At 56.3% G+C, this 11,551-nt stretch overlaps 1 protein-coding gene across 1 annotated transcript; it reads left to right on the top strand.

Moving 5' to 3' along the window:
- The first annotated feature begins 1,005 nt into the window (after window positions 1-1,005).
- LOC102573333 (solute carrier family 22 member 6-A) lies at window positions 1,006-9,666 on the top strand. The gene is made up of 10 exons (XM_006265014.4): window positions 1,006-1,703; window positions 2,200-2,303; window positions 2,940-3,094; window positions 3,623-3,791; window positions 4,221-4,344; window positions 5,334-5,449; window positions 6,071-6,285; window positions 6,738-6,846; window positions 7,382-7,585; window positions 9,230-9,666. Exons 1-10 carry the CDS (start codon window positions 1,314-1,316, stop codon window positions 9,312-9,314), a joined length of 1,671 nt encoding a protein of 556 aa, XP_006265076.4. The 5' UTR covers window positions 1,006-1,313; the 3' UTR covers window positions 9,315-9,666.
- The last annotated feature ends 1,885 nt before the right edge of the window (window positions 9,667-11,551 follow it).

The following is an 11,551-nucleotide window of genomic DNA, read 5'->3' as shown; positions in this document are numbered from 1 at the left end:
GCATTGGAACAGGAGGCATGATGGAGTCTCCATCCCTGGAGATGTTCAAGAGCAGGTTGGACGGACACTTGGCTGGGGTGGTCTGGTCAGGGGCAATCCTGCCTTGACTAGCTAACCTCTTCCAGCCCTGCTTTCCTGTGATCCAACGGATGGATGGACGGACGGGACGGGGTGGATGTGAAGCTTTCAGCCCTACTTTCTTATGATCCTATGATCCACTCCCCCCCTCCCCCTCCCTCTTCACAAACAGAAGACTTGGCCTTTTCGTCCTCGCCTAATCCAGAAGACGATCTAGACTCTTTGATCATCTCAGTTGCTCTTCTCTGGACCATTGCTAACCCCCTACAGCCTTTCTGAGACGCAGCTGTCCACCAGTTGCCTCACTGGTTTCAATTCAAGCCAGAGAGCAGCACTGGAACAGCACCCGCTACCCAGAGAGGTGGTGGGATCTCCATCCTTGGATGCGTTTAAGAGGAGGCTTGATGAAGACTTGTTCAGCAGGGCCGTGAGCAGGGGGTTGGTTCGGATGTGACCTCCAGAAAGCCCTGCCTTTGCTAGGACCCCATGACGAGGATGACTTCAGCAGCCTTGGGGGTGAACCGTGGAGTTGGCAGTCTGGCTCCTCCATATCTCAGATGGCTCCGAACAGTGAGTGATGGACTCAGAGAGGGATCTAATCACACAGACCTTTCAGCTAAGGTAAAATTAGCTGAGGGAGGAACCTGAGAACTTCCCAACTGCCTCTTGGAGCTCTTGGGACAGGGAAACCACAGCAAAACCACCCTCTCTTTAGGTGCCCACCAGGTTCAAAGCCAGCTCAGACCTTCCAATGCTGTTCTCCCGCTCCCCACACTCTTGTTTCCTGTGACCCATTGCCGTGTCCCGTTGCAACACTGCCTCTTACACCAGAAGATCTGGTCCATTGGACCTCATCCATGGAAGATGTCAAGTCAATCTTTAACCAGACAAGCCCATTCAGCCTTCATATAACCCAGGAAGGCTTTGCTGGAGAGGGGAAAAGATACTGAGAATCAGCAGAGAAAGCAACACACCTGCAGTTCATGGAACAGGTCTATCTGGGACCGGGCATATCATAGCAACCAATTGGGATAGGAAGAGGACTGGAATATACTGGTGGCAATGTGCTAAGGCCCCAGTTGACTGCCCATTGGTTTGTCCACGTGAACTGGTAGGAAGTCAGGGGATATCTCCTCAGAAAGTCCACCCCAAGAAGGAAGGTCCCCACGCCTGTGGGCTGCACAGGGAGTGCTGTTGCCATATTTTGGGGGTTGCTGCCATTTGATCCAAGAAGGATGGCTTTTGCTGAGCTTCTTGACCGCCTTGGAGGCATGGGACGCTTCCAAGTCCTGTACGTGGCATCCCTGGCAGTCCCACTGCTCATGCTGGCCAGCCACAACCTTCTCCAGAACTTCACAGCTGGTATCCCCGACCATCGATGCCAGGTCCACTTCCCAGCCAACGAGACCCGGCTGGTCAATGGGAGCCAGGAGGAGGTTTTGCAGGCGTTCATCCCCATGGATGGGCAGCAGAAACTGGACAAGTGCCGGCGGTTTGTGACAGTCCAGTGGCAGCTCTTGGAGGCCAACAGGACTTCTGCCAATGAGACCGAAGTGGCCACTGAGCCCTGCCTGGATGGGTGGAGCTACAGCAAAGAGCTTTTCTCCCATACCATTGTCACTGAGGTGAGTGGGGCCACTGAGGAGCTGGAGCCCAGGGAGGGTTTCCATAGACACCTGGGGCAGTGAGATCTGAGTTCGAGTCCTGGCTCCATTGAAAAGCTATAGGAGCACGTTGCTTCCCCACCACATCCGTTGCCTGTAGAGATTAAGCAGCTTGGACTTCAGGTTGGGGGTGGTCTCTGAAGCAATGGGGGAGGAAGCTGTGCCCTGCCAGACACAGGGGGACTGTGATCTCAGTCCTGGCACTGATTTAGGTCAAGATCTGGGCAGCACCTGGTGCAAGGGGTCCAATTTCAGCCACGTGTCCTCCAATCTCAGCCACAGGGGCCCGTACAGTGCCTGGCACTCCCTGATCCTGGCTTGGGGGTGCGTACAGTGCCCAACATTTCAGGACCCCAATCTCCATTGCTGTCTATCTATGCTGGGGAGGGCAGGGGGCTATCTCCACCCAGCCCCCCGGGTTCTACCTTCTCTCACGAGATCTCTCCTCTCCCGGCAGTGGGACCTGGTGTGCGAGTCCAAGACGCTGAAGCAGATGGCTCAGTCCATTTACATGGCTGGGATCCTGGTGGGCTCGGCCCTGTTCGGGAGCCTGTCAGACAAGTGAGGCCACAATCTGGCAGGGCTGGGAGGGGGGCAGGGGACTGCAGGGCAGGAGTGAGGAGCACCAACAGGGTTGGGGGAGGCAGGGGCTGTGCATCAGGAGGGAGGAGCACCGGCAGGGCTGGGGGGCACAAAGGGTGAGGGGCACTGGCAGGGCTGGGACGGGCAGGGGGCTTCATGGTTAGAGCAACAGAGCTCCGCTCTTATCCTGGGAGAGGCTGGGTAGCAACTGCCAAGATGGGGTCAAGTTACCCCTTAAATAGAAGGGGGAATTTTACCCTGGGGTAAGTTGTCTGACATCTCAGGCACACGTGTCCGCTCCTTATCCCTAGATAACTTCCCGCCCAGTGCCAGATGCCTGCAGTATCACCCAGTGGCCAGGAGCTGTCACAGCACCTGCTGAAGACAGCTCCGCCTGGCAGGGCTGAGATGATCTTGTTCTTGGAGCAGCCATTTTTACTCTGGGAGAAAAAGGCTGAACATCGGTGCAGGTTTCTCCTGGGAAAGCAGCAACTTTCCCGGGAGAACCTGAATGTCTGTAAACAGCCTGGGTGTCCCGCTTAACCCAGGAGAACAGCACCCTGGGATAATGGGTCTGTGTGTCCATGCCCCACCCCATTTGCCCTCTTCCGGCAGGTTTGGGCGCAAGGCGCTGCTCGTCTGGTGCTACCTGCAGATGGCCACGACAGGGACCTGTGCTGCCTTTGCGCCTGGCTTCACTGCTTACTGCACGTTTCGCTTTCTGGCTGGCCTGGCTATGTCTGGCATCACACTCAACTCCGTATCCCTGTGTGAGTTGGAGCCCCCAGCCCCCCCATCTAAGCTCCTAGCCCCAGCTCCCCTCCAAGAGTGGGGAGGGACCCAGGCACCCAGGCTCCCAGCTCCCCTCTCCCTTTCCAGAAGACCCAGGCCTCCTGGTTTCCCCCACCCTTTCTGAACGATCAGACCTGCCCTGCCCTTCCCCCACAGTGGAGAAGGAACCCAAGCGTCCAAGCTCCCAGCCCCCTCGCTCTAACCTGCTAATCCCCTGAGCCAGGAGAAACCCCAGGCACCTGGGCTCCCAGCTCCCCACTGCCCTGCCCCACCAGCTCCCACTCTCCTCCCAGAGTGAGGAGGGGACCCAGGAATCCAGGTTTCCACCCCGTCCCCAGCTTCTGAACCCTCAAACACCACTCCCCTCCCAGGCATCTGGGCTCCCAGCATCCCCTGCTCTATCCCACCAGAACCTGCTCCCCTTCAAAGCCAAGAAAGAACCCAGGCACCCAGGCTGGCAGACACCCCACCCCACCTCACCCCCAGCCCCTGTGCTTTGCCTGCAGGCATGGAGTGGATCCCGACCCACATCCGGGCGGTGGTGGGCACCTTCAATGGATACTGCTACACCACGGGGCAGTTCATCTTGGCCGGCATTGCCTTTGCTATCCCGGACTGGCGCTGGCTCCAGCTCACTGTCTCCCTGCCCTTCTTCATCTTCTTCCTCTACTCCTGGTATGGGCAGTTCTGCTTGGAGACAACCCAGGCACCCGGGGATCCCAGGCCCCACTCTCCTCCCTGGGAACCCACAAGTCCAGACTCCCAACACGCCTTGCTCTCAGACCCTACTTCCCTCCCAGAAAATCCAGGCATCCGGGCGCCCAGCCTCCCCTGCTCTAACCCTCAGCCCCGACTCCCCTCCCACAGCTGGAGAGAACCCAGGTGTCCGGGCTCCCACTGCCTCTGCTCTAACTCCCTAGTTCCCACCTCCCTTCCGGAGCAGGGAGCGAACCCAGGTGTCCAGGTCCCCTTCCTTTAACCCCCTTGGCCCCCAAACACTTCCCAGAATTGTGGATTGGATCCAGGTGGCCTGGTTCCCCAGGCCCAGCAAGGGGGCTGGAAGTCGGGACCCTGGGGTCCCTCCCTGAATTTTCGCCTTGCCAGGCTCTTTGTGGAGTCTGCCCGGTGGCTGGCGACCGCAGGGAAGCCAGAGCGTGCTGTGGACGAGCTCAAGAAGGTGGCAAAGATCAACAGGAGGAAGGAGGAAGGCGACAAACTCAATACCGAGGTGAGGGACCCGCCAGGGCCCAGGGGGGCGGGGAGGGAATGGAAAGGGAAAGGGTTAAAAGGGAAAGCACCAGATCCTGCCAAATAGACCCCGCCCCCCAGATAGGCCCTGCCCCCAAAGGCTTCCACCTATTGGTTCAGGCTCTGGCTTTCCTTGTTGAGGTTCCACCCCACAAAATAGGCCCCGCCTCACAAAGCAGGCTCCACCCACAGCCAGGCCCCACCCACAATGAGGGCCTGCCTCACAAAACAGGCCCCGCCCACACAGGCTTCCACCTATTGGTTCAGACTCTCAGCAAACTCATGCCTTTGGTGTTGAGGCCCCACCCCCCCAAGGTTTCTGCCTATTGGTTCAAGCTCTCAGCATACCCAGGCACTGGCTTTTGATGTTGAGGCCCCACCCCCAAACAGGCTCTGTGGAACAAATAGGCCCCACCCACAAGTAGCCCCTGCCTACAAAACAGGCCTTGGCCACTAGGCTTTCTACAAACATAATGGGTCCCAACACAACCTGCAAGGCCACACCCCCAACACTTCAGGCCCCGCCTCCAACACATCAGGCCCCCACCCCCCAAAGGACACAGAGCAATGAGCCCAGGCTCTCTGCAAATTCTGGCACTGTTGTAGCCCTGCCTGCAAAATTAGCCACACCCCATGTAAAAAACCACACCCACATGCTCAGACCCCACCCCCAAGGGTGTAAAGCTCTCTGCAAAGCCTGGTGCTCACTTTTGCTGTTGTAGCCTTGCTCATGCCATAAGCCCCACCCATGCACCAGGCCACACCCACACTCCCAGTGGCATAGAGAAATGGCTCCAGGCTCTCTGCAAACTCTGATGCTTGCCTTTGCTCTTGAGGCTCCACCCACAACATAGGTGCCACCCCATGCACCAGGCCACAGTCACACCCACCAGGCCCCGCCTCCAGGGAGGTTCAAGCTCTCTGCAAATCCCAGTGGTCACCTCTACTGCCCTCCCTGCTCCCATCCAGGTCCTGAGCTCCCTGCTGCAGAAGGACCTGTCGTCAATCCGCTCCCGTCACACCATGGCTGACCTCATCCGGACACCGGCCATGAGGAAGATCTCCTCGGGGGTCTCCTTTGTCTGGCAAGTCTTCTAGCCGGGAGTTGGGGGTGTTTGAGCTCCCAGCTGGCCCTACTCTAACGCAACAACCCCCCCCTCCACAACCCCCCATCCAAATAACCAAAGACTTCCCATGATGCATCCACAACAGTTTCCTGTGGTGCATTATGGGAAGTTCTGACCAAAGGAGAACGGGTCTGGTGGTGATCACTGGCTTCAAACCCCTGGAGGGCAATGATAGGATGGAGATGGACTTTTTCTGTAGCCACAGGGGATGGGACTGGGAGCAACAGCCGCAAGCCACAGCAGGGGAAACTGAGGCAGGACATGAGAAGGAATGCTCTGACTCTGAGTGGAGTCATGCATTTGAATGGGTGGCCCAGAGACATGGGGGAGTCTCTGTCCCTGGAGGTCTCCAAGAGCAGGTAGGATGGACACGTGCCTGGGATGGTATAGCCAGAGACAATCTTATGTGGGGCAAGGGGCTTGATGTGACCTTGTGAGGTCCTTTCCAGTCCAACTTTCCCAGGATCCTATGAAATGTGGACAATTTCTTGCTACTTCCCATGTAGGTGAAAAGGAGAATTATCACCTCCATGGTCATGGTCCGACCCACTCTAAATGCCATGGTCCCTCCATCCCTAGGTTCTCCACCAGCTTTGCCTACTATGGCTTGGCCATGGATCTCCAGGACTTTGGGGTCAACATCTACCTGACGCAGCTCATCTTCGGAGCCGTTGATTTCCCAGCCAAATTGATCTCTGTGCTCACCATCACCTTCGTTGGCCGGCGTTTCTCCCAGGCCTTTGCCCTCATCCTGGCCGGGCTGTGTATTCTCACCAACATCTTCATCCCTCAAGGTGATCTTGTTGGGGGAGTGAAGAACAAGAGAGTAGATCACACTGACCAGACTCTTGGGAGGTCAGATCTGGCTCAGCCCTCTGCCCCAGCCCCATCTGAGCCAAGCTAGACAGGGGTTGGTCCAATCAACCACCTCCCAAATGAGGACGTTCTTCTGAACCTCCCACCCCCTAACTCGGCCCGTTCCTTCTTCCACCACTTGCAAGTCAAAGGTAGCAATTCTCCTGCCCTGTTTGGAGCTAGAGAGGCCTTGTCTGGAGGCCTGGGTCCAGTTTTGGGCTCTATACATCCACAAAGATGTGAGCAGGTTAGAAAGAGACCAATAGAGACTCACCAGCTTGCCCAGAGGGGAACAGGAGTGAGGAGGCCAGGCTGGGAGGTTCTTCCACCTTTCCATGGGCACCAGGGCCCTTCTAGACACGTCCTTCCTGACCCCTCTGTTTCCCAGCAGAGCTCTCGACCATGCGCATGGTCTTTGCCGTCATTGGAAAGGGGTCACTGGCTGCCTCCTTCAACTGTGCCTACATCTTTTCTGGAGAGCTCTTTCCCACTGTGATCAGGTAGGTCGGAGCCAGTGCCGGGTCTGATGACAAAAGGGCACCTATGGCGGGTTGGTGAGTATGATACTGCCTTGGGGCAGGGGCGGGGCCAGTTGTATGTCAGCTATGTCCTAAAGGAGAAGGATGCAGCTCCCCACCCACCCACTGCTCTGTTCCTCGATCCCCGTAAACACTGCTCCATCCATCCGTCCATCCATCCATCCTGCCTTCACCATTTTATCTATCCAACTGCTCCGTCTATCCATCCAGCCCCCTGCACACCATCCCCATCCAACCAACTCATCCACTCACCCACCACCCCACTCCATCCATCCATCTCCCCACCCAACCATCCCTATACACACCTGTCTCTCAATGGCCTCTGCAGGGTCTGTGTGACCAGCTCCCAGCTGGTGGAAACCTCCCACGGTCTCTGGGACCACATTCCCAGGAGTAGAAACCAGCCATGCTCTCCTGGGGCCACGAGTTGGTGTCAATACCATCAATGGTCATGAAGGGGCCACCGTTGATGCTGTTCCCTTCCCCCCACCCGTAGGCAGACCGGCATGGGGCTGGGTGGCACCATGGCCCGAGTTGGGGGCATTGTGGCCCCGCTGGTCCGGATCACAGGTGAATACTTGCCCTCCCTGCCCTTGGTCATCTACGGTGCCGCCCCCATCGTTTCCGGCATCGCCGCCTGCTTCCTGCCAGAGACGCGCAACATGCCGCTGCCTGAGACGGCGGAGCAGGTGGAGAGACGGTGAGTGATGGCTGTAGCCCTGTGACCCCAAGCCCCCAGGGGACCATTAGAGCTGGGCCCAGAGGTCATCCAAGTCCAAGGTGGCCTTCTCTAACCCACTAGACACCACTACCCTCCCAAGGCTGCGGATAGGCCCCAGGTGTCCAGGTCCCAGCCCCCGCTGATTGAACCCCCAGGCCCCACTCCCCTCCCAGAGCCCCTTCCCCAACCCCTACTCTCTTCCCAGAGCACCCAGGTGCCCGGGCCCGACTGCGCTAACCCCCAGACCACCCCCCTTGAAAACATATTAAAAATGAATATTATTAACAATTAATAAAATTAGATATCAGACTCACCCAAAGAACCTTGTCTGCCTCTGTCCTTAGACCAACATGGCTACAACCTACATTCCTATTAAAAATTAAGACTTTTATCATTCAAAACTGATAACAAATAAGAAATAAAAGTGCTGTAAAATATTTTACAAAGTATAAAAATAGTATAAAGTGGTGTAAAAGCGGTGTAAAATGGCATACAATGGTACTGGGGTTTAGGTTGTAGCCGTGTTGGTCTAAGGACATAGGCAGACAAGGGTCCTTGGGTGAATTTGATATTTTTTATTAGACCAACCCAAACAGTTGGAGAAAAGTACAATGGTACTAAAACTCCTAGTTTACAATTTATAAAAATAAGCCTTTTATCATTCAAAACTGATTTATAATTGAAGATTTCTGAAACATTATAAGAGGATCCTTTTTTAAAGACATCATCCTTTGGGTTTTCTCAAGAAAAATCAACCCCTTCTTCAAATATTTGGGGGAACAGCTTGTGTTGTGTCCAGGGTAACGGTTGTTTGATGAAGAGGTTGGATGACGATGGGTTTGTCTGGGACGGCTTGGACAGGGCCGACCCTGCCTCAGGCAGGGGTTGGACTGGATTGACCTCTGGAGCTCCCTCCCAGCCCAGCTTCCCTAGGATGTCTGTGATTTCAGGCAGCCAAGGATGTAGGGTCATAGGAAAGTCAGGCTGGAAGGGATCTCACGAAGTCTAGTAGACGGGTAGATGACCCATGGAGGTCCCTTCCAGCCCAACTTCTCAGTGACCCTATGATTTATCCCAGCTAAGGATGAGCATCATAGGAAAGTCAGGCTGGAAGAGATCTCATGATGTCTAGTCCAGCCCCCTAGATGGGCTACATGATCCATAGAGATCCCTTCCCGCCCATCTCTTCTACGATCCTATGATATAGGCCAGCCAGGCATGAAGCATCATAGGAAGGTTTGGCTGGAAGGGATCTCACAAGGTCTAGTCCAGGCCCCCAGATGGGCTACATGACTCATGGAGGTCCCATCCAGCCCGACTTCTCTATGATCCTATGATTTCTGCCAACCAGAGATGTAGGGTCATAGGAAAGTCAGGCTGGAGGGGATCTCCCGAGGTCTAGTCCAGCCCCCTAGATGGACTAGATGACCCACAGAGGTCCCTTCCAGCCTGACTTCTCTACGAGACTCTGACAAGAGAGAGACGCTTGCTTTGGGGGGGGGCGGGGGGAGAACATGAGAAGGACCCATGCTGCGGCTTTGATTTTGGGGCATCTGGTTTAAATCAGCCTCTTCTGCTGACAGTGCTGAGGCCTGTTTGTTTTCCTTCAATTAATTAATTAAGATCAAGGAAGGCGACGGAAGAAGAACAGCAAATGAAGGTGCTATTGAATTCCAGCAAGCTGGACCCGGACAGAGAAGCCAGCTAAGGAGAGGAAAGGAAGAGCGATTGTTTTCCATGCAGGGGTTTTATTTCGGCTGGAAATATTTATGGAGCGCGGCCCTGGGAAGACGCAGCAGAGAGTGGCGGGATTGAGTTTCACAGGCTGCCCAGCACGCGGCATTGCTGGGAGCAACGTGAGGAACCAGGTGTCCGCCTCCCAGCCCCCCCTGCTCGAACCCCCCAGCCCCACCCCCTCCCAGTCCTGGGGATACGACCCAGGTGCCCGGGCTCCCAGCGCCAACCCACAGCCTAGGGTGGGGGGACAGGCTGGCGGGAAAGGGGTCTATTTATGATAATGAGGGCCGGTAATAAGGCCGAATAAAGGTGTTTTCTTGGCATGCGGGGGTCTTATTTGTGCCAAGACGGGGGTCGGGGGGAATCGGCTCCCACTATCACCCAAGCATGGTGGGGGGGTGCTGATGGGACCAGAATGTCTCTGCTTAATGGGCCCAGTTCCCGCAGCGCATACAGCTCCTGGCACGAGTCCTGGGCACCTTGCTATGGGGCAGGAAAATGGACAGCCCTGTCAGGGGAACCATCCCCATTGCACCGGGACTCTGAATGACCCAAGGGTCTGGGGAGGTCTGTACAGCTCCTGGTGCCCCCCCAGTCTAGGTCTGAGGGGTCTGTACAGCACCCGGTGCCCCGTGAGCTCAGCCTGGGGGGTCTGTACAGTGCCCGGTGCCCCCCAATCTTGGCCTGAGGGTCTGTACAGAGCCCGAAGCATCCCCTGGCCCCTTCCCCCCGCACCATGTACCTGTCCTGCCTGGAAAGCAAGGCACTGAATTTCCCCCTCCTCTTGGTTGAGCTTCATTCCTAGAACAATACCGTATTTCCTCACAAACAACGCACCCCCCAAAACCCCACCTTTGTTTTGGAAGGAAATATATAGAAAACGAATCTTTCCCCAGCCCCGGCTGCCTGTGGCAGAGTACCGTATCTCCTCACATACCATATGCCTCCCCCTGGAAGCCCCACACTTTGTTTTGAGAATACAGAATGAAGGAAATAAAAATTGCCCCAGATTTACGGCCGCACGCAGCAGGGGCAGAGCCATTAGCAAACTCACCCTCCCTTTTCCTTCCCAGGCCAAAGCTATGGGTTTAACCTTTACACTGCTGCAGCTCTCAGGTGCTCAGGCAAAAGCTGAAACCCTAGCCCCTGCTGAAGGTCTCAGCCCCCCACAGGAGGCTCAAGGACTTTGAACAGAGCTAGGAACAAGTCCGCAGGGCTGTGAAATAGGAGGGGAGGGATGAAGAGCAGCAAACAGACAGCAAAATCACCCAAAGAAAGGATGATGAACAAGAACATCAAGCCCATGAAAAAGGAGAGAGGGCCATTAACAGTCATTAGCAGGAATCAGGGGGATTCTAAGAGCCAAGAAGTGATCAACTGCCTGCGTCTGGATACAATGTTGCTGCTGCTATCCTGAGCAGAATAAAATCAGCCTAAATGTTAAAGACCAATTAGGGAAGGGGGAGGGGTGCATGGTATGCAGGTCACGATGGTAGTTGTTCAGCTCCTACTGGGAAGCAGTGGACAGGCCAAGGCGTTGCTCGGTTCTGGGAGCCAGTGAAGCTGGGAGGGAGTGGGGCATCTGGGCTGGGCCAGAGAGGTTCTCAATATGGATCCCTCCCCTGCTCCCAGTAAAGTCCAGCCCCAGTTTCTCTGGCTCCAGGACTCACTGGGCTGGAGCTGGGAGATGTTTTCCATGGCGCTGGGGGGCAGGAGGGCCTGAGCTGGCCAGGGCTACATCAGGCTTGCAGGCGAGACCGCTCTGTAGGCACAGCTAGCGGGCTGGTGGGGTCTCCATCCCTGGAGAGTGGGTGGGTCAGTCTTGCCCCAGAGCGGCTGGGGCTGGGACCCCGGATGGCTGGGTTCTCTCCAGGAGGTTGGTGGGGTTCGAGGTGGGGGCCTGGGAGCCCGCACACCTGGGTCGTCTCCAGCACTGGGAGGGGAGAGGCTGGGGGGGAGCAGGGGGAGCTGGGAGCTCGGACACCTGGGGTCTCCCCTACTCTACGAGAGAGGTGGGGGCTGGGGAGCTAGCGGTGGGGCAACTAGCAGTGTTACTCTGCATCTTTGACTGACAGCTTGGTGGGTGGGGGAAAGGAGGGATTCCAATTAGATGCAACCGTGACAGGTGTCAATCTACATCACCCGGGCCCTTTGATTGACAGCTCCATTCAGGTCCCTCCCAGCTCTTCTGCTGGCCAGATACCTGGC

This window comes from Alligator mississippiensis, chromosome 15, assembly GCF_030867095.1.
Source record: "Alligator mississippiensis isolate rAllMis1 chromosome 15, rAllMis1, whole genome shotgun sequence".
NCBI lineage: Eukaryota > Metazoa > Chordata > Crocodylia > Alligatoridae > Alligator > Alligator mississippiensis.
This window is presented reverse-complemented; position numbering and strand designations above follow the sequence as displayed.

Excerpts from the sequence above, each read along its gene's own strand:
- LOC102573333 (XM_006265014.4), top strand. The coding sequence starts at position 1,314 with ATGGCTTTTGCTGAGCTTCTTGACCGCCTTGGAGGCATGGGACGCTTC. Across the intron at positions 3,792-4,220 it reads ATCTTCTTCCTCTACTCCTG|GCTCTTTGTGGAGTCTGCCC; the intron begins GTATGGGCAGTT and ends TCGCCTTGCCAG. Across the intron at positions 5,450-6,070 it reads TCGGGGGTCTCCTTTGTCTG|GTTCTCCACCAGCTTTGCCT; the intron begins GCAAGTCTTCTA and ends CTCCATCCCTAG.